Here is a 22796-nt window from a genome sequence, read left to right on the forward strand (position 1 = left end):
GTGAACTAAAGAATCTCAGTATAGTAGTCTCAAAGGCTCTTTATAGGAGAACAGAGGTTTCTACTGTCACATGTATGTTATCAATTTATTATGTATAAATATGCCTCAGGGCAACATATCAAAGTTTCCAATAATCTGTTAGGTTTACTGAATTTTGTTTAATCTGACCTACATACTAACTATGAGTATAGCCAAACGCAACTATGACATCATAACCATTGAAATTTTAAATTGCTTCTAGTCAACATTAGAGTAAAAATAAATAATAAAAACATGTCTGTCATGTCACATCATACTTCATTTTAAGTGAAGAAAATAAAAAAAAAGTTTGACCTTTGTTTCCCATTACCGCGAACGTTTATGTCTGTTTTATAAAAATAATGTTTTATTTGAGTAAAAAATTTTGGAATGAATTTCTCTACAAATTGTCATTTTGCTCGATATTCAACAAATTATAAAGTGTAACCTTTTGGAGTATGGCATTGAAAAATAGGTGCAAATTACACTCGTTTTTCCGTAGTGTATTTCGTGCACATTAACCAATCACAGAAAACTTAACCACATAAAAATATAAAAACCATTTCCGTTAAGGTGGATTTCCACTTAAAATCAAACAAATCGGAAAGGAGCAATAAAAATACTGAAATTTGATTAAATATCTGCTAATTATTTTGTTTTTAAAATTTTTTGTTCCTGAAAGTTGACTGGCTTTAAACCTTTCTGCTTTCTTAGCATTGAAATAAGCCGCTCGGCCGCTATTCGTTTGCAGGCTTAATTTTGTTTTAAAAAGATTTAATCTTTGACGTCAGTTAACTAGAGAATTGATATTAAAACCGTCTGAACTGACTTGAACAACGCTCAATCAATAGTCATGACTATGCCAAACCTACAATCTTGGGCGGCGTTTCTGGTTATAAAACATGGTGGAGGTAGGACCAGCTCATACATGTTGTTAACATTTTTGAAAGTACGGAGAGAAAAAGATATTTTTATATTCCCATTTTTTGCTAAAATTGACCCAGTCCCAAGTCATTCAACGCACAAAACGCCTCAGATTATTCTGGAGCCTGTTAACAATACAGTTGATAACTCCAGCATTCATTATATCAAATCACTTTCTCCAGTCTCTTGAACTTTCGTTAATACTTCATAGAGAAAGACATAAACAGAAAAATAACTGATACAAATATAATCTGATTTCTAACATATATACATTGTGCTTTTAAACAATTTTAGCAGAGCTACACATCAGTCCAGAACCTTTAGGACTGTGAAATATTTCTGCCAAGTAATTGTAAAAAATGTTAAGTAAAATAAAAAAAATAATAAAGCTATGTAAATAAGCAAAATAGAAAGAAAACAAAACACTTCAACACTACCAAAACAAAAGTAAGTACAAATAAAAAAGATATCGTTCTAAATTTTAAACACTTTCTGGACAAAGTAGTGATTTTATATATGTCCTTTTTACTTTTCGACCAATAACAGCCTTGACAAATTGTGCACTTAATAAAGTTCAGCATAATGTAATATATATCTACGATATCTCCAAAATTACATAAGATGTAAACTACATTTATTAAAACGTTTAAAAACGTATTTTTCCGAATCATGCTACTAGACACAAAAAGTTATTAAACAGAACAAAGATGCACGACATTTCATAGTTTGTTACCACTTGCTATTTTAATATTACGCAGTAAAAAAAAGGAGGTAATTCAGCACGTCATTTATCTCATTTTCTTTTCCGCTTCCCTTCCACCCTCTCATTAGCGCTCAGGCTGTCAAATAGTATAACGCTTTCTAAACGTAAGTATAATACAGCTAGTTATTTATATACTAGTTTATACTTCATGCATCGAGTGTAGATTATGAACGATTAGTTAGTGAAACACTCTAGTTCTATGAAACATCGCCTAAAAATTTTCTAAAGAGATTCTATTTCGTCGGAATTTTTTTTATACGCCGGTTTTTAAAAATTGGTGTATTGGTATTTTTTTGTTTCATTTAAAATGTTTTATCTGCAACATTTTTTAAAAAATTAGGGTGATAAGAATGCACGAAAAAAACTTCGATATTTCGACTAACAAGAACACCGTCAAGGAATTTTAGAGCCAGTATTAAACACTGCAGGACCTCTGAGGCAAGTTATATATATCCTAACATGGGGAGCAATGATTAGTGCATATTATAGTATCAGGATACGAAATTGTAGGAATCCCGCAATCCCCCCTTGCCTCTGCATTCCACCACGCCACACGCAGATCGATATTAAAAATTCCCAATTAGAAATATTGTCGTCCCAAAGTTTACAAAATTAAAGATAATCTTAGAAGCTCAAAAATAAACAACTTAGCTTTGGTCTAATTTAGGTAACACAGTAGTGTTCATCTTATTGGCGTATAGATATTTGAAAATATAAAAAATCAAACAAAAACAATAGGGATAATACTAATAATTTGTCAAACTACAGAGTACCACTGTTTATTCAACATGCTGTCGTCGGGTGTTTAAAGTAGCCTCTTTGCAACGGTTGTTGGTTTTCGACTAGTGACTTACACGAAAGTCAAGCTAATGGCGGGGGAAAGTGTATGATCACTGAGGACAAAAACAACAAACTTAAATCATCTTAAATATCACACTGGACATCCAAATATAACTACAAATGACAGGAAAGTTCCATATATAGCTTCATTACCCAGGTAAAAGGGCGGCATGTCATTGGTTACAACTTACGGCATAGCGGGCAATAGCAACCGTGTTTAAAGTTTTAATAATCCATATAACAACGTCATTAACCCTATAATAACTGTTTATGAGAGCAATACCGGAGAATATTGACCGACGTCAAAGTATTGCCCAAGCTTGCGAAGGCAATACGCGACAGAGGTCAATATTCGAAGGTATTGCCCGAAATAAACAGTTATTATATGGATTATTATCCGGCTACTGCATTTTGCGACAAAAATATAACATTATAAGCAAGATGTAGAAATCATGTCTTTATAGAAACTATTCCCATTTGGAACGTACATTCGAACTAAAAATATATTTTTTTTAAATCGAATATCGTGTAAACATTACAGGTTTCATTGTGTAGCTACAACATAGAATTCTTTAAAAGATAGAAGTAAGTTTTACTTCTGTTTCGCTTTTTTGTTTACCTTTTTTCGTGCTTATTTACATTTAATGCTACCATATTTAAACTTTAAACATGGTTGCTATGGTGGCGGGCAATACCATGAAATATTGCCCGCTATGATGTAAGTTCTAACCAATCACATTGGGCGATTTTTGGAAATATTGATGCCGCCCTTTTACCCGGGTAATAATTTCAAATATCCCAGTTAACACGGACTATTATTACAACTTCATGGTTTTCTCTACGACTGCGAGATATACTAGGGACCTTACACAACTGAAGTATTTTAGCCGATATATTTTCTTTCAAAATTATCACATTCTCATAATTTTTTAAGAAAAAGGAATTTCAGCAGAGGTAAATTACTCACTTCTTTTTCCGCTATCGCCGCCTAAAACAAAATTAACTTTAGTAGCTAGTAGCATATTTAAAAAAAGACGGATGTGGCCTCCTTTTACAACCATATATACGCCAATTCTGGAGGCATTTTAGAGTATTACTTAAAGTTTTAATTTGCTAGTAAATATACACATTACACACTCAGAAAGAAATAATAAATCGTGAATTTAAACCCTAGAAAAACAAAACAAAACAAGGAAGAGCCAACAAGGCACTCGCTAACTACCTATCAATTTTCTTTAATTTTGGAACCTTAATTAGCAGAAAAAATTATTTATGTTAAAATATTCATGTAAAGTATAGGCTAAAGTACGATTGTTAAGAACTGCACGCATAAAGATTTTTTAATAGAGAACCTAATGGGTTTTTGTTGACGAGGTAATTGGGGGAACCGAGTAAAGGGTGTTTGAAGAAGGTTTGTATAAATCTGTTGCTTGGAGCCAGCTTAATTTACAACTATTGGATGTTTGTTAGCTAGGCTAATTCAAAATCAAACAAAAATCCCTTTTGATCCCTATAGCTAGGTAGCCGAAATACTATAATTATTACAGTTGAAATTTGTATATTAGCGAAAAAGCATTCTCGTCCCCAGAGCTCTTTGAGATAAACCTCAAAGGTAGCCCTGGCGTGATGGATTCTGATTGGCCTATTATAGGAGTTTTATGTTTTTCCGTGAAAGATTGTATTTAGCATTTAAAAATGTAAACAAAGATGGCGGTGGGAGGGACGAAGGATCGAAATATGCTCCCTTTGATTATGTCTTGACTGAATTTAGAGCAGATATCAAGGGCTGGCTATAATAATACGGAGACCGTGTGTCACAGGCGGCATATGCATGTTATGTGAGTGGCTTTCAGCATCGCTACTCATACTTCATTCGAACGATACCTCAAATGGAAGATTACCTCCAACCAATTGAAGATATTTTGAGATATCAATTTATACCAGCCATCACTGGTGGGAAAGTCATAAACGACACAGAAAGAGATCTTCTGTCCCTCCCGCCTCGGATGGGCGGACTTGGTCTTAAAAATGTCTGTGAAATTGCACCGATCGAGCACGAGAATTCAAAGCAGTTTACATTTAAACTTCAGAATCAGATACTTGGCACCACTGAAAATGGGGAAATAAAATCAATTGCAATGATTAAAAGTGAGAAGAACCAACGAAATAAAGAGAAACTGGTGCGAGTCAGAGCCGAGTTGAATGAAGATCAAAAGAAAAAGAACGACTCCAATTGCCTAGTCGGTTCTTCAATCTGGTTAACAAATCTTCCAATCAAAGAGCTTGCGTACGATCTCAACAAAGAGCAGTTCCAGGATGCGCTGCGTATTCGATATAACTGGACCCTACCTCGATTACCCACTGAATGTATCTGTGGAAGCAGTTTTGATGTTTCACATGCGCTGTCCTGTAAGAAAGGAGGGTTTGTGACATTAAGATATAATGAGATTCGCCACATAACAGCAAAGCTAATTGATGAGGTATGTGTCAATGTTCGAAGCGAACCAAGCTTGATGGCTCTAGATGGCGAGCAGTTTCAATATCGTACTGCCAATCGCAGCAGAGAAGCACGTTTGGACATCAGTGCTACTGGGTTCTGGACTCCTGGGCAAAGAGCATTTTTCGATATAAGGGTCTTTGACCTAAGTGCTCGAAGATACAGGGGTCTGGAGCTCAGCAAGTGCTTCAAAAGGAATGAAGATGAAAAGAAACGCCATTATAGCGAGCGAATAAACACCGTAGAATATGGGACCTTCAGTCCCCTTGTCTTCTCAACAAATGGAGGAATGGGTCGTGAGTGTGGAGCGTTTTACAAAATACTATCAGAGATGATTGCTGAAAAGCGGGATGTCACAGTTCAACAATCGACCAACTTCATAAGGTCGAAGATCTCATTCAGTTTGTTAAGATCAACTTTACTATGCATCAGAGGCGCACGCTCATTGTGGGGTAGGGAACCTGCAACAATCAATGACATTGAACTCTCCAATTCCCTTTCAAGGATTGTAGGCAGCGATTAATCAATAATCTATTCTGTGAAGAGATTTTAAAATTCAAAAACAATCAAAACACTCGAACAATCAGATTAAATAGACAGTAGTACAGTATTAAAAAAAAAAAAAAAAATGTTGCTAAGGTATAAAAAAAAAAAAAAAAAAAAAAAAAAAAGACTGTGTGTGTGTGTGTGTGTGTGTGTGTGTCTGTAACAGGCAAAGTGGATGTGTTCATTTTCCTTTGATGTCGTCGAAAAAGTTGTCTGAAAACCTAAATTTTCTGACGTTACGGCGCGACGTCAATAATACTACTTTAAATACTAAAAGAACAAATTTTTGTACAATTAGACTGTGAGCTGAAGTTGGATTTTTTTTATATTTTGTTTTATAAACTTTTTTTAAGCTTTAAACTAACTGTAAGTAATGTAATTACGGGAATAAATATTTGGTGATGATAAAAAATTACTGAATGTTCAGACTGAAACTGTTTAACTTTTGTGAGGGAGGACCATATGCAAGTATATATACTAAAAATAATAATTTGATATTTTACACTTTCCAAGTTGTATTTTTGTATGCACTTAAATGACTGCTTTTTCTGAGTTGAATTTGATGGGTTTCATATCAATTTTGTGGAAGATTTTATGGGTGAAAACAATATAAAACATGCCAATTGAACTGATTTTTGTTCATATTTTGATTTGCTCCTCATAAACCTTTGTGTTCTACATTTATTGTAAACTTTTGTGAGGAAGGACCATATTTTTATATACAATGTTTTCAAAATAATGATTTTTGTTGATTTGAAATTTACTCCTTGCTCATTGCTTTTTCGACATTTCAGTTTAAAATGTTTGGTAAAGTCAGTACAGATCATGAGACAAAAAAATTGTTTTGTTAACCGGTTAATTTTTACATTTTGTGCTTATTTTTGCGGGAGAGGATGGTATGCAACCGAATAAATGATTTTTCAAAGTTTAACTTTTTGTTTTTTGGTGTTTTGGGTTTGTTTAAGTTTGGCTTTTTTATGTTGTTCAGGTTGTATTGTTGTATAAGCATTCAGGGAAAAGACAATGTTTAAAATGCATAAAGAACTTATTTCATAGATCTGTGCTTACTGTTGCAAGCCTTTCTTTTCGACATTTCAGATTAAAATATTGAAGGTTTTCAACATAATCACATAATAAGATGTATACATATTTGAGATGTGTTATTTCTGACATTATTATTATTGTTGTCGTAACTGTCTGGGTTGTGACTGTCAATGTTGTAACTTTCTACTAACTAGATTTTACACCTTGCACGGTGTTGTTTTTCATATTTTGTCTGAAGTTTTGTTGGGAGGATTTCATGCGATTTGACATTTGATAGTTTGTGTTAGATTTTAAGAACTTTTTTGTTAAATTATGACGTATATACTTTCTTTTTATGCATTTTCAGATTATTTTTTTTAGTAAAAGGCATATTCAATATACTGAAATATTTGCTGATGTCATCAAAATTCAAATGCAGAACTTTTCAATTGTTTTTCTGCCTAAGTGGATTTTTCCACGGGCCTAATCGACTAGTCTATATATTAATAAGCCAGTTCCGTGTGTCTGTAACAAGCAAAGTTGATATCGTCATTTTCCTTTGATGTCGCCGAAAAAAATCTTTGATGTTGCCGAAAAAAATATGTCTTCTTTGTCGTGAAAAGCCGCGAGTTTTGTGTGGTTTGTTAAATGAAGTTCTAGCACAAAGTAACGGAAATTGTGTTTGCAAAAAAGATGGCTGTCCTTTTTAAGCATTTGTCTTCCCTTGCCTTCAAAATAAATCTTTACAAAAGCATTTAAAAAGGGGCATGGTTTATAAATGAAGTATAGAAAGGTTTCTGTAAGGTTTGTTTATGTTTTTTTCAGTTTTGATGATATTATTGATGCGAGACATGTTTGTTAGCTAGCATCAACCACACCAACAACAACTAGCTAGGTAGCTAGGAATTTATAAATATGTAGCCATGTTGTTTATACCTAGCTAAGTCTCCAGTTTATATTTAGGTGACCAGCTATTACCTGCTGTAGCTACCTTATGTTAGCTTCAGTTTTATGTTGCTTTTTACATGTAAGCTAATCTTAGTGGTCTTTGCTAAGAATGTGACTGTAACGTATTTTAATTGACATTTTAAGCTTAAATTAACAAGCCACAACAACTTTTAAAAAAGTATTACATAATATTTAAGAAGAGTTTAAGGACTGTTTTTAAGCAAATAATGTATTTTTCACAATTTGTGTATGCAAATAATGTATTTTTCACATTTTGTGTAACTAAACTTATATACATCGGTTACATGCAATATGACGAAACGATTTTTATTTAACATGTAGTAATTCTGGTACCTTAAGTGTAGTGATTTTTGTTGTTCTAGATGTTCTAACTAAAATGTTTTTGTTTATGGCATTGTGTCTCAATTAAGAAAAGTTTCAACTTTTTTGAGGGAGTACAACACCGAGAAAACTTGTGTTTTTTTTATATTTTGTATAAATTCTTACCGGGCAGGACTCTGTACAACGTACCGAAATGACTGATCCCTCTCTATTTATAAATTTGATGCGTTCCAAATCACAGTTTTTTGAAATTTTGGGTAATATTTAATGAGTACAAGATGCAAATACTGATTTTAGTTGAATCAGAAGTATTTCCTACAACCATTCTTTTTTTACACTTTTGTGGAGAAAAAGTGTACGCAATATCATCAGAATAACTGATTTTGTTGCAAACTGTTTTTCTTTTTCAAATTTTGGATTGAAATATTGTTATAAAGGGCATATATCAATAGACATATATATACCAAAATAGTTAAATTCTGCAAACTTTGATTTTGTCGTTCACCTCTCATCTTTTATATTTTGATTAAACTTTTGAGGAAAAACAAAATACAAATTCTAAATAATTCCTATGAATTATTTAGAATTTGTATTTTGTGTTGCAAATTTAGTGCAAAAATTTAACTGTTGTGAGGGAGGACCATATGCAATTATATATACTAAAAATAATAATTTGATATTCTACAAGTTGTATTTTTGTATGCACTTAAATGACTGCTTTTTCTGAGTTGAATTTGATGGGTTTCATATCAATTTTGTGGAAGATTTTATGGCTGAAGACAATATAGAACATGCCAATTGAACTGATTTTTGTTCATATTTTGATTTGCTCCTCATAAACCTTTGTGTTCTACATTTATTGTAAACTTTTGTGAGGAAGGACCATATATATATACAATGTTTTCAAAATAATGATTTTTGTTGATTTGAAATTTACTACTTGCATATTGCTTTTTCGACATTTCAGGTTAAAATGTTTGGTAAAGTCAGTACGGATCATTAGACAAAAAATTGTTTTGTTAACCGGTTAATTTTTACATTTTGTGCATATTTTTGCGGGAGAGGATGGTATGCAACCGAATAAATGATTTTTCAAAGTTTAACTTTTTGTTTTTAGGTGTTTTGTGTTTGTTTAAGTTTGGCTTTTTGATATTGTTCAGGTTGTATTGTTGTATAAGCATTTAGGGAAAAGACAATGTTTAAAATGCGTAAAGAACTTATTTCATAGATCTGTGCTTACTGTTGCAAGCCTTTCTTTTGGACACTTCAGATTAAAATATTGAAGGTTTTCAACATAATCACATAATAAGATGTATACATATTTGAGATATGTGTTATTTCTGACATTATTATTATTGTTGTCGTAACTGTCTGGGTTGTGACTGTCAATGTTGTAACTTTCTACTAACTAGATTTTACACCTTGCACGCCGTTGTTTTTCATATTTTGTCTGAAGTTTTGTTGGGAGGATTTCATGCGATTTGACATTTGATATTTTGTGTTAGATTTTAAGAACTTTTTTGTTAAATTATGACTTATATACTTTCTTTTTATGCATTTTCAGATTATTTTTTTTAGTAAAAGGCATATTCAATATACTGAAATATTTGCTGATGTCATCAAAATTCAAATGACAGAACTTTTCAATTGTTTTTCTGCCTAAGTGGATTTTTCCACGGGCCTAATCGACTAGTCTCTTATAATAATACGGAGAGTGTGTCTGTTTGTGTGTCTGTAACAGGCAAAGTGGATGTCTTCATTTTCCTTTGATGTTGCCGAAAAATGCATGTCTAATATGTTAAATTTTCTGACGTTACGACGCGACGAAAATAACACTACTTTAACGTCAATATCCTATATTAAATTAATGAAGCCATTACAGTGCACCTAAAACTTTGAAGCCAAATAACCTGGAAACGAGGTGGTGACGTCAATGATTTTTCACCGCGTGGGTAACTAGGGACCACCTAGGACCAATTTGGGTAATTTTCCCACACCTTGGTCCCCGAATCCGTTTCGGAATGGACGGGTTGATGACGTCATTAAAAAACCTTTAAACCCTAATATCTCTGCAACCGTTTGTCAAAAGTACATGATCCTATACATTTTCTTGCTCAGCGTTTCAAGATCTATACGATGAAAGCAACAGGCATACACATTTCTAAAAAAAAACATTTTGTGTTCTGACATGTCTCTGCTGACGTCATCAAAATTTAAATGACGGTTGTTTTTCTGTGTTATCCTGCCAAAGTGGATTTTTCCACGGGCCTTATCGACTAGTCTATATAATAATACGCCAGTTCTGTCTGTCTGTCTGTCTGTCTGTGACTTTTGCAATATTATTCTTCACAATTTCCTTTAACAAATTCTATAAAACATCGCCTATAAAATTGTTCTGTAATTTACCAAACTTCAACGTTAAAATAGTATTGACGTCAAAGAAAAGTTAATTAAGATTAGTGAAGCCATTACATTGCACTTTTAAATCTAAGGCTAAATAACTTGGAAACGGGTGGAAATAACTGACGTCATCTCCTGCGTGGGTAACTAGGGACTACCTGGGACCAATTTGGGTAAGTTGTCCAAACCTGGGTCACCAAATCCGTTTTGGAATGGACGGGTTAATGACGTCATAAAAAACCTTCAAACCCTAATATCTCTGCAACCGTTTGTCAAAAATACACGATCCTATACATTTTCTTGCTCAGCGTTTCAAGATCTATACGATGAAGGCAACAGGCATACACATTTCTGAAAAAATAAATTTTGTGTTCTGACATGTCTCTGCTGACATCATCAAAATTGAAATGACTGTTGTTTTTCTCTGTTATCCTGCCTAAGTGGATTTTTCCACGGGCCTTATCGACTAGTCTCTTATAATAATAAGAAGTGTATGTGACGGTCATAGTGGATATCCTCATTTTCCTTTAATATCGCCGAAATTTTCTTTGAAGTCGCCGGAAAAATTATGTCTTAAATGTTAAACTTTATGACGTTACGGCGCGAGATCTATACGGTATACAAAACAGGTATACAAATTCCTAAAAATTTTTTTTAAGGTTTTGACGGGTCTTTGCTGACGTCAGCAAAATTTTTAATCCCTGACATCTCCTTAGGCGTTCGTCGAGAACATATTATCCTGTACATTATTTTAACCAGCATTTCCACCTCTACACATAACAAAGAATAAACAAATTTCGCGAATTTTTTTATCTGCACTGCACTGGTGACGTCAGAAGTGGAAACGTTGTCGAAAATTGGAGAAGCTTATCCGCATGCTGCTTTCGCTACCTTCGTACATGGATATTGAATGGATATGTTTGCAACGACTGGGAGAGATTATTACTCTCTCTTCCAGTTAAATATGGAGGATTAGCAATATTTGATCCGTCGAAACGTTGCGACACTGAGTACAGCAATTCTAGGCCCCTGACAAGTAAAATGGTTGAAAAAGTGAAATGTCAAGACGATGTTTATGACGAATTAATAGAGGACGTATTGAAGTAGCGAAAAAATGAAATTAAAACATAAAGAGGAAGACTTGTGAAATGACGTTAACATCAATAAAAAAGTCTTTGACTAGTCAACTAAAAGTCAGAGCGCTCGAGGCTTCTTTGGAAACTGGTGCTTCGAGTTGGTTGAATGCCTTGCCAATTAAAGAACATGGATTCGTTTTGGATAAACAATCATTTTGGGACAGTTTAATTATACGATACTGCATCCTGCTAAAACGATTACCATCCAGATGTGTTTGTGGTGTTTCTTTTACAATTAAACACGCCCTATTCTGTCCAAAAGGTTGTCTCATAACATAACGACACAACAAAATCAGAGACTTCACTGCCGAACTACTTCAAGAATGTTTTAAGGACGTGAGAATAGAGCTCGTATTACAGGAAATCGCTGGTGAACAGTTTTCTTCATCAACCATAACTACTGACGAGACACGAGTAGACGTAGCTGCTAGAGGATTTTAGATCAGAGAGCAAATGGCTTTTTTTGATGTGAAAGTTTTTAGCCCAACGGCCAAAATGCACCTGAACCGTGATCTGAAAGCATGCTACAAAACCAATGAGTCGGCTAAAAAAAGATCGTATAATGCGAGACTCATTACTGTTGATCAAGGATCATTCACTCCCCTAATCTTCACATATTTTGGAGGGATGTCTCGAGAATGTGCTACGTTTTACAACAAACTGTCTTGTTCGATTGCTGAAAAGCGAAATGAATCAGTGAGTATCACGAACAATTGGCTGAGAACTGGATAAAGTTTCAATGTGCTAAGATGACAGCTACTTTGTATTCGTAGATCGAGAGGAGTAAAGTCTGAAGCATCGCTAGTTCGTGACACAGACGTAAACATTGTGCCGTTCAAAAGCAGATTGGTTTGTGAATGAATTGAACTGTGAAATCATTACCAAGTTGCGTGTAATGTCTACTTTTATATGTTTCTTTGTTATCTTTCCACATATAACGTCTATGTACTTTTGTGTTTTTTGTTGTAGACAGGTTGATGAAAAAGAAAATTATACATGATTAAAACAATAAAACAAAACAAAAAAAACTTAAAACTTTGAGCTCAAATAACTTGGAAACGAGGTGGTAACGTCAATGATTTTCATCGTTTGGGTAACTAGGGACCACTTAAGACCAATTTGGGTAAGTTTCCCAAACCTGGGTCCCCAAATCCGTTTTGGAATGAATGGGTTGATGACGTCATTAAAAAACCTTTAAACCCTAATATCTCTGCAACCGTTTGTCAAAAGTATATGATCCTATACATTTTCAGGATCAGCGTTTAAAGATCTATACGATGAAGGAAACAGGTATACATATTTCTGAAATAATTTTTTTTTGGTTTTGAAGTTTAACCTCTACAAAATGGAGGCAACGTGAAACCAACTTTTTTTGTGTGTGTGGATGATGGGTTGCTAAGGTCATCAAAATTCAAACAACGCTTCGGCCCTCCCTTTTAACAACATTCACTGTTAGTATTTGGCTATTCTTTAGATATATATATATATATATATATATATATATATATATATATATATATATATATATATATATATATATATATATATATATATATATATATATATATATATATATATATATATATATATATATATATATATATATATATATATATATATATATATATATATATATATATATATATATATATATATATATATATATATATATATATATATATATATATATATATATATATATATATATATATATATATATATATATATATATATATATATATATATATATATATATATATATATATAGCTATAGCTAACTAAATACTGTCACACTGGCTAAACACTTATTTTCCCATAAAAATATAAATTGGTGTTTTCTACTGACGCTCAACGATAGGCTATTCTATTTTATATCTCGTGGAATAAGACGCGGTGAAAAAACGTGTATTTATAAATGTTGTTAATTAACTATATTTCATCCAACTTTAAGAGTATAAGCTTTTGCAAGTTTCAAGGACTTCGAGTCCTACTTATGTTGGAAATTCTGAAGCAATCTCGCAAAAGTTTATTCCTGAGAATAAATTTATAATCATATCATTTGCATTAAAAGTTCTTTATGTAAGAACTAAAAATTGTGGCAGCAAAAAAATTGTTTGAAAATAAAAATAGTAGAAAATGTTAAAATTTTCATCGAGGTAATCGAGTCAAAAAAAATACCCACATATGGTGGGGTATTTGTCATCACGTGACCAGACAGGTTCAGAGCTACTTTCGAGAGCTCTGGGGACAAGAATGGTGAAAAACGTGATCCGATTAATCTTTAAAAATTTATCAGAATATTTTCAAAAGGACAGGTTAATACTGTGACTAACTTAGTATTACAGTATATTACTGAATACTACAAAGTATTACAGTGTATTACTGAATACTACAAAGTATTACAGTGTATTACTAAATACTACAAGGTATTACAGTATCTTACTGAATACTATAAGGTATTACAGTGTATTACTAAACACGACAAGGTATTACAGTGTATTACTATACACTACAAAGTATTTCAGTGTATTACCGAATACTGCAAGGTATTACAGTGTAATACAAGGTATTACAGTGTGTTACCGGAAACTCCAAAGTATTACAGTGTATTACTGAATACTTCAAAGTATTACAGTGTATTACTGAGTACTACAAGGTATTAGAGTGTAGTATTGAATACTACAAAGTATTACAGTGTATTACTGAATACTACAAGGTATTACAGTGTATTACTGAATACTACAAAGTATTACAGGGTATTACTGAATACTACAAAGTATTACAGTGTAATACTGAATACTACAAGGTATTACAGTGTATTACTGAATACTACAAAGTATTACAGCATATTACCGATTACTACAAGGTATTACAGTGTATTACTGAATACTACAAAGTATTACAGCATATTACCGATTACTACAAGGTATTACAGTGTATTACAAGGTATTACAGTGTATTACCGAATACTACAAAGTATTACAGTGTATTGCTGAATACTACAAGGTATTACAGTGTATTACTGAATACTACAAAGTATTACAGCATGTTACCGAATACTACAAGGTATTGCAGTGTACTACAAGGTATTACAGTGTACTACAAGGTATTACAGTGTATTACCGAATACTACAGAGTATTACAGTGTATTATTGAATACTATTTAGCATTACAGTGTATTACTGAATACTACAAGGTATTACAGTGTACTACTGAATACTGCAAGGTATTACAGTGTATTACCAAATACTACAAGGTATTACAGTGTATAACGGAATACTACATAGTATTACAGTGTATTACAGTGTACTACAAGGTATTACAGTGTATTACCGAGTACTACAACGTATTACAGTGTATTTCTGAATATACTACAAAGTAATACAGTGTAAAATACGGGATATTACTATGTACTACACTGTATTACTGTATATTACAAAGATATTATGCTAGGCAGTAGTATGTATACTAGGCAGTATTATGTATTAACAACATTACGACGTTGATAAATTGCTTAACGTCGTGTGTCGGATGCCGTTGTCGTCTTGGGAAGAATACGACAATATGTCGGATACGACATATTCACAGACTAAATGGATCCTTCCATGAAGTGCTTCCCCTAAAAAGTTCCATTTTTAACGATCACGATAAAATCCAGACCCTGATAATTAAATTGAATCTCGCTTACCAAGGACTAGGAAGTAAAAAATTCTGAATAAATGAGACACGAGTGCATTAATTAAAAATCTGCGAAAATCAAAGATTTTTAAGCAGCCTCCACCAGGGCCATGTTCGTCTCGCCGTCCGATATGCAAAAAGAGACAACATGTCCTGGGATCGAGGTTGATGCTTCATATACGAAGTATTCTATACGGAGTGGGACATGCTTAGTATATGGAATGCGAGATGCTTAGGTATACGGAGTGTGACCAACCTCGTTCCCAGGGCATTTTGCCTTGTTGATAAGTTGATAGTGGCGAAAAGGCCCTGGAACAGGCTGGTCACATGATCGCTTATAATTTAAGATAATTATACCAAAAAAATAATTTATGAACAGTTCTTGCCCTGCAAAAATTTATTTCTGCCCCGCGCAGGAGTTTGATGTAAACAAGAGTACAACAAATATGGCGGTCGATTTATTTTGTGGAGTGGATAAAAATACTAGCTAAGGTTTAGCATTGACTTTAGAGAGGCTAGTTTTTGAGAAATATATTAAAAAAGATACCATTTTTAGTTCAACATGATATGAAGCAAATTTATCTCGATAATTAAATTGATATATATGCAGTGTTTGTCTTTTCCTGCAGAACTACTGGTAGCTAGCTAGTAGAGCGTATACCGTCTAAATTAGGTTAACATTTAACTAATAGTTAGTAGCCACATATATCGATGTTGTTAAAGTCATTACCCTACTTGGATACAAAACTGAATTTTTGAGTTTTTTTATAAATATTGTCATGACAAGCCAGCTGTGTTCTCCTTAAATCTTATGTGGGCAAATTAGCTAAATTATCTGTTACATTTCTGAGAAACATTTTGTTGGCTAAAAATTTTGCAGTTGACTTTCATTGTGACGTGTGTTGTTTTTAATTCCTAAACCTCTTCCGCAAATCAGCAGCAGGCAAAAATTGAAGACAGTAAGCCGTGTGCCAGTCTAAACTTTTTTTTCAGGTAGAGACATATTTTGAAAATGAAATTAAAGTATATATATAACTTGCATATAGTTTAGATTTAGAACACAAACAGTAAAAAAGTTTTTAACCATAATTTGAATTTCTTCACCTAAGGCCTGCATTTTTTTTCCCTGCCGATTTTCTGATTTTTTGGCCATGCACAAGAATCTTTAAAAAATGTAAACATTGGAACTCATGTATATAAGTAGGTAAATATGATGAGCTTATTTGATATATTAACCAGACCCATGGAATGTAAATGAGGCACTTAAATGTAACCAGTATTGTGCTTTTTTTTGCCTTGCCTTTTAAATGAAGAAAAGTCTTATAAATTCGTCATATCACAAATTTTATTCCTATTCACCTATATACTTGAGGATAGATATAAAGAATGATTTTTTATTAGCTATACTTTCTAGGTTTCAGAATTTGAGCAATTTAAATGAGGGTGATAAGGCTTTTGTTACAAAACTTCTAAATCTTGACGAAATATGAACAAACAAGTAAGGTTTTTGAACAAATAATTCTTCTAAGGCCAATAAATGTCCTACTTTTATTTTTGGCCAGTGATTGATTATGCTCCACCAGCATATTTTTACATATCGTGGCCAAGTACAAATGGCATTTTTGGACTTAACACCCTAATAATAATAATAATAATAATAAATATTTAAAGTGGCTAGCCCAGAAAATCACAAAAACCTATAGTTAGTGGATTGTTTCCACTGGGGGCTACTAGAACAAAAAAGAAACAAAAAATGATAAACCTTAGACTGCCTCAGCTCAATCAAACATAGTAACATTTATAATCTGTGAAAATTGAAAAGAAAAAGAATAAAAAACAAAAATTAAAAAATTAAAAAGTGATCTCCATTAGAATTTGCCAAATACTTTAGAGATGGAAGTCTTAAACGAAAGCAGACTTCCATCACAGGTCACTTGGTCTGGAAGATTATTCCACACTTTTGCAGCTCTAAATGGGAAGGCTTTTTTGCCAAATTCCGTGTTGACCAAGGGAAATGTGAACCTGTTTTTTGAAGCTCCTCTTGTTTGATGATTATGACAGTTTTTTGTCAAAAGGAATTTTGAGCGCATGTAATCAGCTTTGAAAACTAATATGGCATCGTTTTTGATGAGTAAATTATTCATTGAATATTCCCTCTCTTTCCCAAGAAAGGTACGGACACATTTTAATCGTTTTTCTAGTTTTCCCAATCTACCTTGGGTGGCACAAGCCCATGCCGAGGAGCAGTAGTTGAAATATGGCATGACAAGTGCATTAATTAAAAGGTTTTTTGTGTGAGGTGTTAAACAGGATGCAATGGTTCTAATTTTAGAATATTTAATTAGTATTTTTCTATTTATGTCATTAATGTGCTTTTCCCATTGCATTTTTTGATCAAATGTTACCCCAAGGTATTTAACTTTTTCGCTCCTCTTCAAAGGAATACCCATATAGTTGATAGTTTTGTTCTCAACTTTTTTTAACTGGCTGTGGTTGCCGAAAAAGATTGTTTCAGTTTTGTCCGTATTAATAGTCATTTTGTTATTATTCAGCCAGAGGTCGACTTGCGAAAGTTCTAACTCGACCTGGGAGACAAGGGTATCCAAGTTTTTATGAGACGAAATAATTATTGTATCATCCGCATATAGATGGTGGTAGTTTGAATTGATGACAGATTTTAAGTCATCAATATACAAAAGAAAGAGCAGGGGCCCCAACACAGATCCCTGCAGCACCCCAAAAGCGTCTTCATGAAGCAGATCTGATCCTGTGTCGTTTACAAGAGTCAGCTGCATTCGGTCCGTTAAGTAGGACTCGAACCAGTCAAAGGCAGCATCTCTGATGCCAAAACACCATAGTTTTTTTAACAAAATTTTATGATCAACAGTGTCAAAAGCTTTTTTAAGGTCAATGAGCACAGCACAAACAAAGTTATGTTGGTCGAGCTCAGTAAGAATAAAATCAGAGACATCGACTACTGCAGTTTCTGTGGAAAAGAGTTTTCGAAATCCGGACTGTCTGTCATTCAGGAAGTTGTGCTCAGAAATAAAATGAGACATTTGCTCATGCACTAACTTTTCAAAAATTTTCATAGGAATTGGCAAAATGGAGATAGGCCGATAATTAGTAGGATCTGTTTTATTGCCACTTTTAAAAATAGGCGAGACCCTTTTAGTCTTCCAACATTTAGGTACATAACCAGTAAATAAAGATTTGTTGAAAAGACTTGATAAAAAAATACTTAAAACTGACGAACCTGCTTTTAACAGTCGTGAACCAATTCCGTCCAAGCCTGTAGCTTTAATTAAATGAGGAATCAGTACAATTTGAATCTGAAAACATATACATTCTTAAAAATTACAAAATAATTTGCCACTTCGGTTAAGCATGAAAATGAAATAAAGTCGAAAGCCATACCGTTATCTGTGTCCGTTTCATTTTCAGTTTGACAAGAAGCATGTACAACAGCTACTTGGGTTTTTGCGTTTGCGCATCTGCTACAGAACACAACGTTTGTGTACATGTACTTCGTACTGACGTATCTTTATATTGGGTTGCACTCGTTTGTGTTTTTGGTATGGCCTGTATTCCAATTGATAATTTGGATTCAACTTCAAATTCAACTTCATTATCGATTAAACATAATTGCTCAGAATCTTCAACCAAGGCTGACTTCACCAACTAATAACGATCGAACGAAGTAATAAAAAGGAATGGGAACGAAGATGATATACTCGAGAAATGTTAAGAACATTCAAGGCTTTGTCAATACCAATAGCAAAATACGAGGAAATTAATTTTCAAGATTAACATTCTGATAAAAAAAACGGATTTGCTTACGTCTTTAGATTGACTTCGTTTGGCTCGCGATGTGGAGGATGTACGTTCCTTAGGGGCAGTCTTATGACAAAAAATTGTCGGCACAGAATTTTGAATCAACCGGCGTTTGCAAGGACGATCTTTATAAAATAATTCATTCTGAAGTTTCCAGCTTGGGTCAAAGCAGGTTTCTTCAAAATGGTCAGAGCATAGAAATACTTTAGCTGGCAGCTTTGTTCTGTTAATTGCGGCAATCCAGGCTTTGCTAACTTCAGGATTCTTAGGCATTAGAAAGAAGCTTTTATCTTTGTTTGACTTAATGTTGTTTTTACAACCGTACGCCGAACAGTAGGCCATACTAACAGCAAGTTTTTCGACCTTTCTCCGTTCAGAGTTGTTTCACAAAAAGAAACAAAAATGTTATTTAGTTTACTTTCTAGGGGAAATTGCGTAATGAAGCGGCCTCTTTTACATTTTGATCTTTAAATTTTATCTTCAGCGAAGCGCCTTTAGCGAATAATAACAGAACCTGTGAAATCTGATAAATTATTTATAACACATTTCCGAATATATGCTACACGGGGGTATTAACTGACTTAAAAAATAATAAACGAAAATAAAATAAGTCAATAAGATTTTTTGTTCCGGTCTATCCTTTAACGGGCTAGCGCGTTTTGTTTTGATTTTCTCACCATTGTGCTACGTCAGGGGAAACATGTGTGTTTAGCCTCTCATTCATGCTGAATTATTCAAACAAAATGGCGATCCAAAGGTGATGCTTCACGAGGGAATTGAAAAAAAGAAAACAACTTACATAAGCGTATTAATATATTATGTTTTAAAAGATGCAGATATTCTTTAGTAACAAGTACATATTAGTTGATATAATAAAACTTATTTTTTTACCGGACAGTCCCTTTAAGTTTTAGTGATCTAATTATTTTTTCGACACTTTTGGTCTCAATACGAGCCCACCGAAAATCGTGTCCGCTAACAGGTGGATTAACATTAGTAGTGTCAGAAGAAAATTTAGAGGCTAGTTTGGCACCAACACTGACAAAAAATGAATTGAATGTGTTGGAAATTTCTTTTGGGTGAGAAGTTTCTGTACCATCGTTTTGGACTACTCGTTTTATCGAGGTAGTATTGCCTGACTTATCAGGAACCAGTTTTTTTATGGTTTTCCAAAGTTGTTTTGGCCGTTTTTGAAAGTCCTGCAAAACGTCATTATAGTACTCGTTTTTGAGTCGATTTTTGAGACCTATTACCTGGTTCCTTTTTTGTTTGAAAGCTTCCCAGTCTATGATGGATTTTGTTTTTGATGCTTTCCGTTTCAAGAAGTCTCTTTCTTTGATGGCTATTATTAATTCATCAGTGACCCATGCCTCAACACGGCCAGAAAATCTATGTGTTTTGAAAGGGGCATGTTTGTCAGCCACTGTTTTAACATTTTTATTCAGTTTCTCACATGCTTTATCAAGGTCATCATAATTATTAAAATATGACCAGTCTAAATTCCTGAGGTCCTTCAGAAAAGCCTCTTCACTGAAGTTCTTGTAGCTACGAACCTTGCATGTTTTAGGTTCAAATTTTGGCCTTTTGAATTTTCTGATCACATAAACTAAATTGTGATCACTGATGCCTAAATCCATGACACCAGTTTTAGAAATACAAGAACTGTTAGAAAGTATCAAGTCTATAAGAGTGCTACTATTTTCAGTAACACGAGTTGGCTCCGTAATATGTTGTTTTAGGAAAAGAGTGGAGCATAATTCCTTTATTTTGGAGGAAAGAGCATATTTTGAAAGCATGTTACAGTTAAAATCTCCCAAGATAAAAACTTCTTTTTCTTTTGGGAACTTGTTAAAACACTGTTTAAAATGAGTACACAGGTTTTCGGTACTCTGCAAATCACTACCTCCAGGTGGCCTGTAAACCCCACACACGTAAATAGGTTTAGTTTTTTTCAGGCACACTTTCACCCATAGTGATTCAACATTTTCGAAGTAAAGGTGTTTCAAAAGGTGGCTATCCAAGTTTTCATTAACAAAAATTAGAACACCCCCACCTCGTCTATTCCGATCATTCCTATAACAAACATAGCCATCAATTTTAACGTCATTGTCAGTGATGGTGTCATCAATTTTGGTTTCACAGATGGAGAATACATCAAGTTTTGTTTGATGTAGCAGAAGTTTAACATAGTCTAGTTTGGATGACAGACCATTAATGTTGAGATGGGCCATTTTTAAGCCCTTCCCATTTCTGATTGCCTCAAAATCAAAGTTTTCATCAATAGTAATATTGATGTTGTCCGGAATTTCGTCACCAAATGACTCCTCATTAGCAAAGGGCAAATTACGAGAAAGACAGGGACTGCAAACGAAAAACAGTTTATCTTCAGGAGTCTTCATAAATTGTTGATATTTTTTATCAGAAATACGCTCACATTTTTTATGAGCCCATAATCCACACTTGTCACAAGAAAGTGCTTTGTGTGTTTTTGCCACAGGTTTTAAGCATGAAGAACAGGGATACTTAACAGGACCTGGGTTGAGGCAGATGTCCCCTGACAAGAGGATTAAAAAATAGAAATACTTGTGCCTGCTTGGCTTAAGTTTTGATAAAGCCATTAATTTTAATTGGAGAGTGAGCTGGCTTTCAGAAACTCTATTGCAGGCATCAAGTGAAGAGATAGAAAAGAAACTCCTATCAAGTCGACTCATTTCGTTGTTGTTGGGTGAGCTACTTTTGAACGAAGGTTTTGTATTGCTCAAAAATACAACGAACACAAAAATCAGTTTTAGCGTAAATGTGGGGTTTCCTACCTGAGTAAAGTTATTTTTAAGTCGTAGAGAGATCATTCTACGGTTATGTGCTCTTCCAAAACTATGTTTGAAGGATCTGAGACAAGCCCATTTCCTTACGATGTTACACAGAAGGAGCAGCAGGAACCCACAACACAGCAAAGCTACCATATTAGATGATAGATGGATAAAAAACTGACTGGGATAAAAACAATTTATTAACAAAAAACAATAATTTAAAAAACCTACAAAACAACAAATTAAAGAAATGAAAAGATATAAATGAGGTAAAGAAGGCAGTACAGTATATAATAAATCAAAAAGGACTTAGCTGTCAAAGCAGGAGCTCTTCAAGCTTTAGTCTTCTTTTTTCTTTCTTCGCCCTGCACGTATATAATAAACCAGCTTTAACTTAACCCATATGACCCATGCTTATATCGTTTAATGATATCAAATATTGTCCCTTTTACAAAATATAATTAAGAACCACATGACAAATGTTTACATTTTAGAACTGGTAGAAATAGAGTTTTTATTCTCGGGTCGGGAAAGTTCCAAAGCGCACGTGTTTTCATCGTTCATAGAAACTTTTTTATCAGAAAAAAATTTATTATATTTATTTTATTTACTGCGACAATCGCCTGGAATTCATTTTCCAAAATCAAAGAAATAAACTTGGTAAGAGACTATTAATTCTTTCTATAAATAAAATGCCCATTTAAAATCGCATTAAATTGTCTTTAAATTTAAAAGCTCAGTAGGAGTACAACGATTTGTTTCATAATATTAATTATTAAACAGCGAATCAGGTGAGTCAAATTAAAACCAACACACGATTTAATTATTTATAGGATTCTCAACACAATTCAAGGCATCATAACCACAAAGAATTAATGAACTTTACTCGACTTCAAGCATTCGAATGCGTCAAGCCTAAAATAAGGGAGCCAATGAGTGAAAAACTTATGCACAGTAAAAGTAACAAGAATTGTGCAAACCCGAAAAGGAACTGGACTGGTTTTCTACAAATCGGCTGAAAGCGTTAAAAGGACTCC

The 22796-nt window shown here is 33.5% G+C and overlaps 1 protein-coding gene across 4 annotated transcripts; it reads right to left on the reverse strand.

The window, feature by feature from the left end:
• Positions 1–1174: 1174 nt before the first annotated feature.
• Positions 1175–21927, reverse strand: LOC130624320 (uncharacterized). Of its 4 annotated transcripts, XM_057439906.1 has the most exons (5): positions 18956–21927; positions 18533–18796; positions 18372–18447; positions 3513–3533; positions 1175–1803 (listed from the first exon to the last, which is right to left on the reverse strand). In XM_057439906.1, the coding sequence occupies exon 1, from the start codon at positions 21910–21912 to the stop codon at positions 19837–19839; it is 2076 nt and encodes a 691-aa protein (XP_057295889.1). In that variant the 5' UTR covers positions 21913–21927; the 3' UTR covers positions 1175–1803; positions 3513–3533; positions 18372–18447; positions 18533–18796; positions 18956–19836. The 4 variants fall into 4 exon arrangements, with proteins under 4 accessions (XP_057295889.1, XP_057295887.1, XP_057295888.1 ...); XM_057439904.1 differs by having other exon boundaries at positions 18533–21927; XM_057439905.1 differs by lacking the exon at positions 3513–3533 and having other exon boundaries at positions 18533–21927.
• Positions 21928–22796: the final 869 nt, after the last annotated feature.

Source organism: Hydractinia symbiolongicarpus, chromosome 13 (assembly GCF_029227915.1).
Source record: "Hydractinia symbiolongicarpus strain clone_291-10 chromosome 13, HSymV2.1, whole genome shotgun sequence".
NCBI classification, from domain to species: Eukaryota; Metazoa; Cnidaria; class Hydrozoa; order Anthoathecata; family Hydractiniidae; genus Hydractinia; species Hydractinia symbiolongicarpus.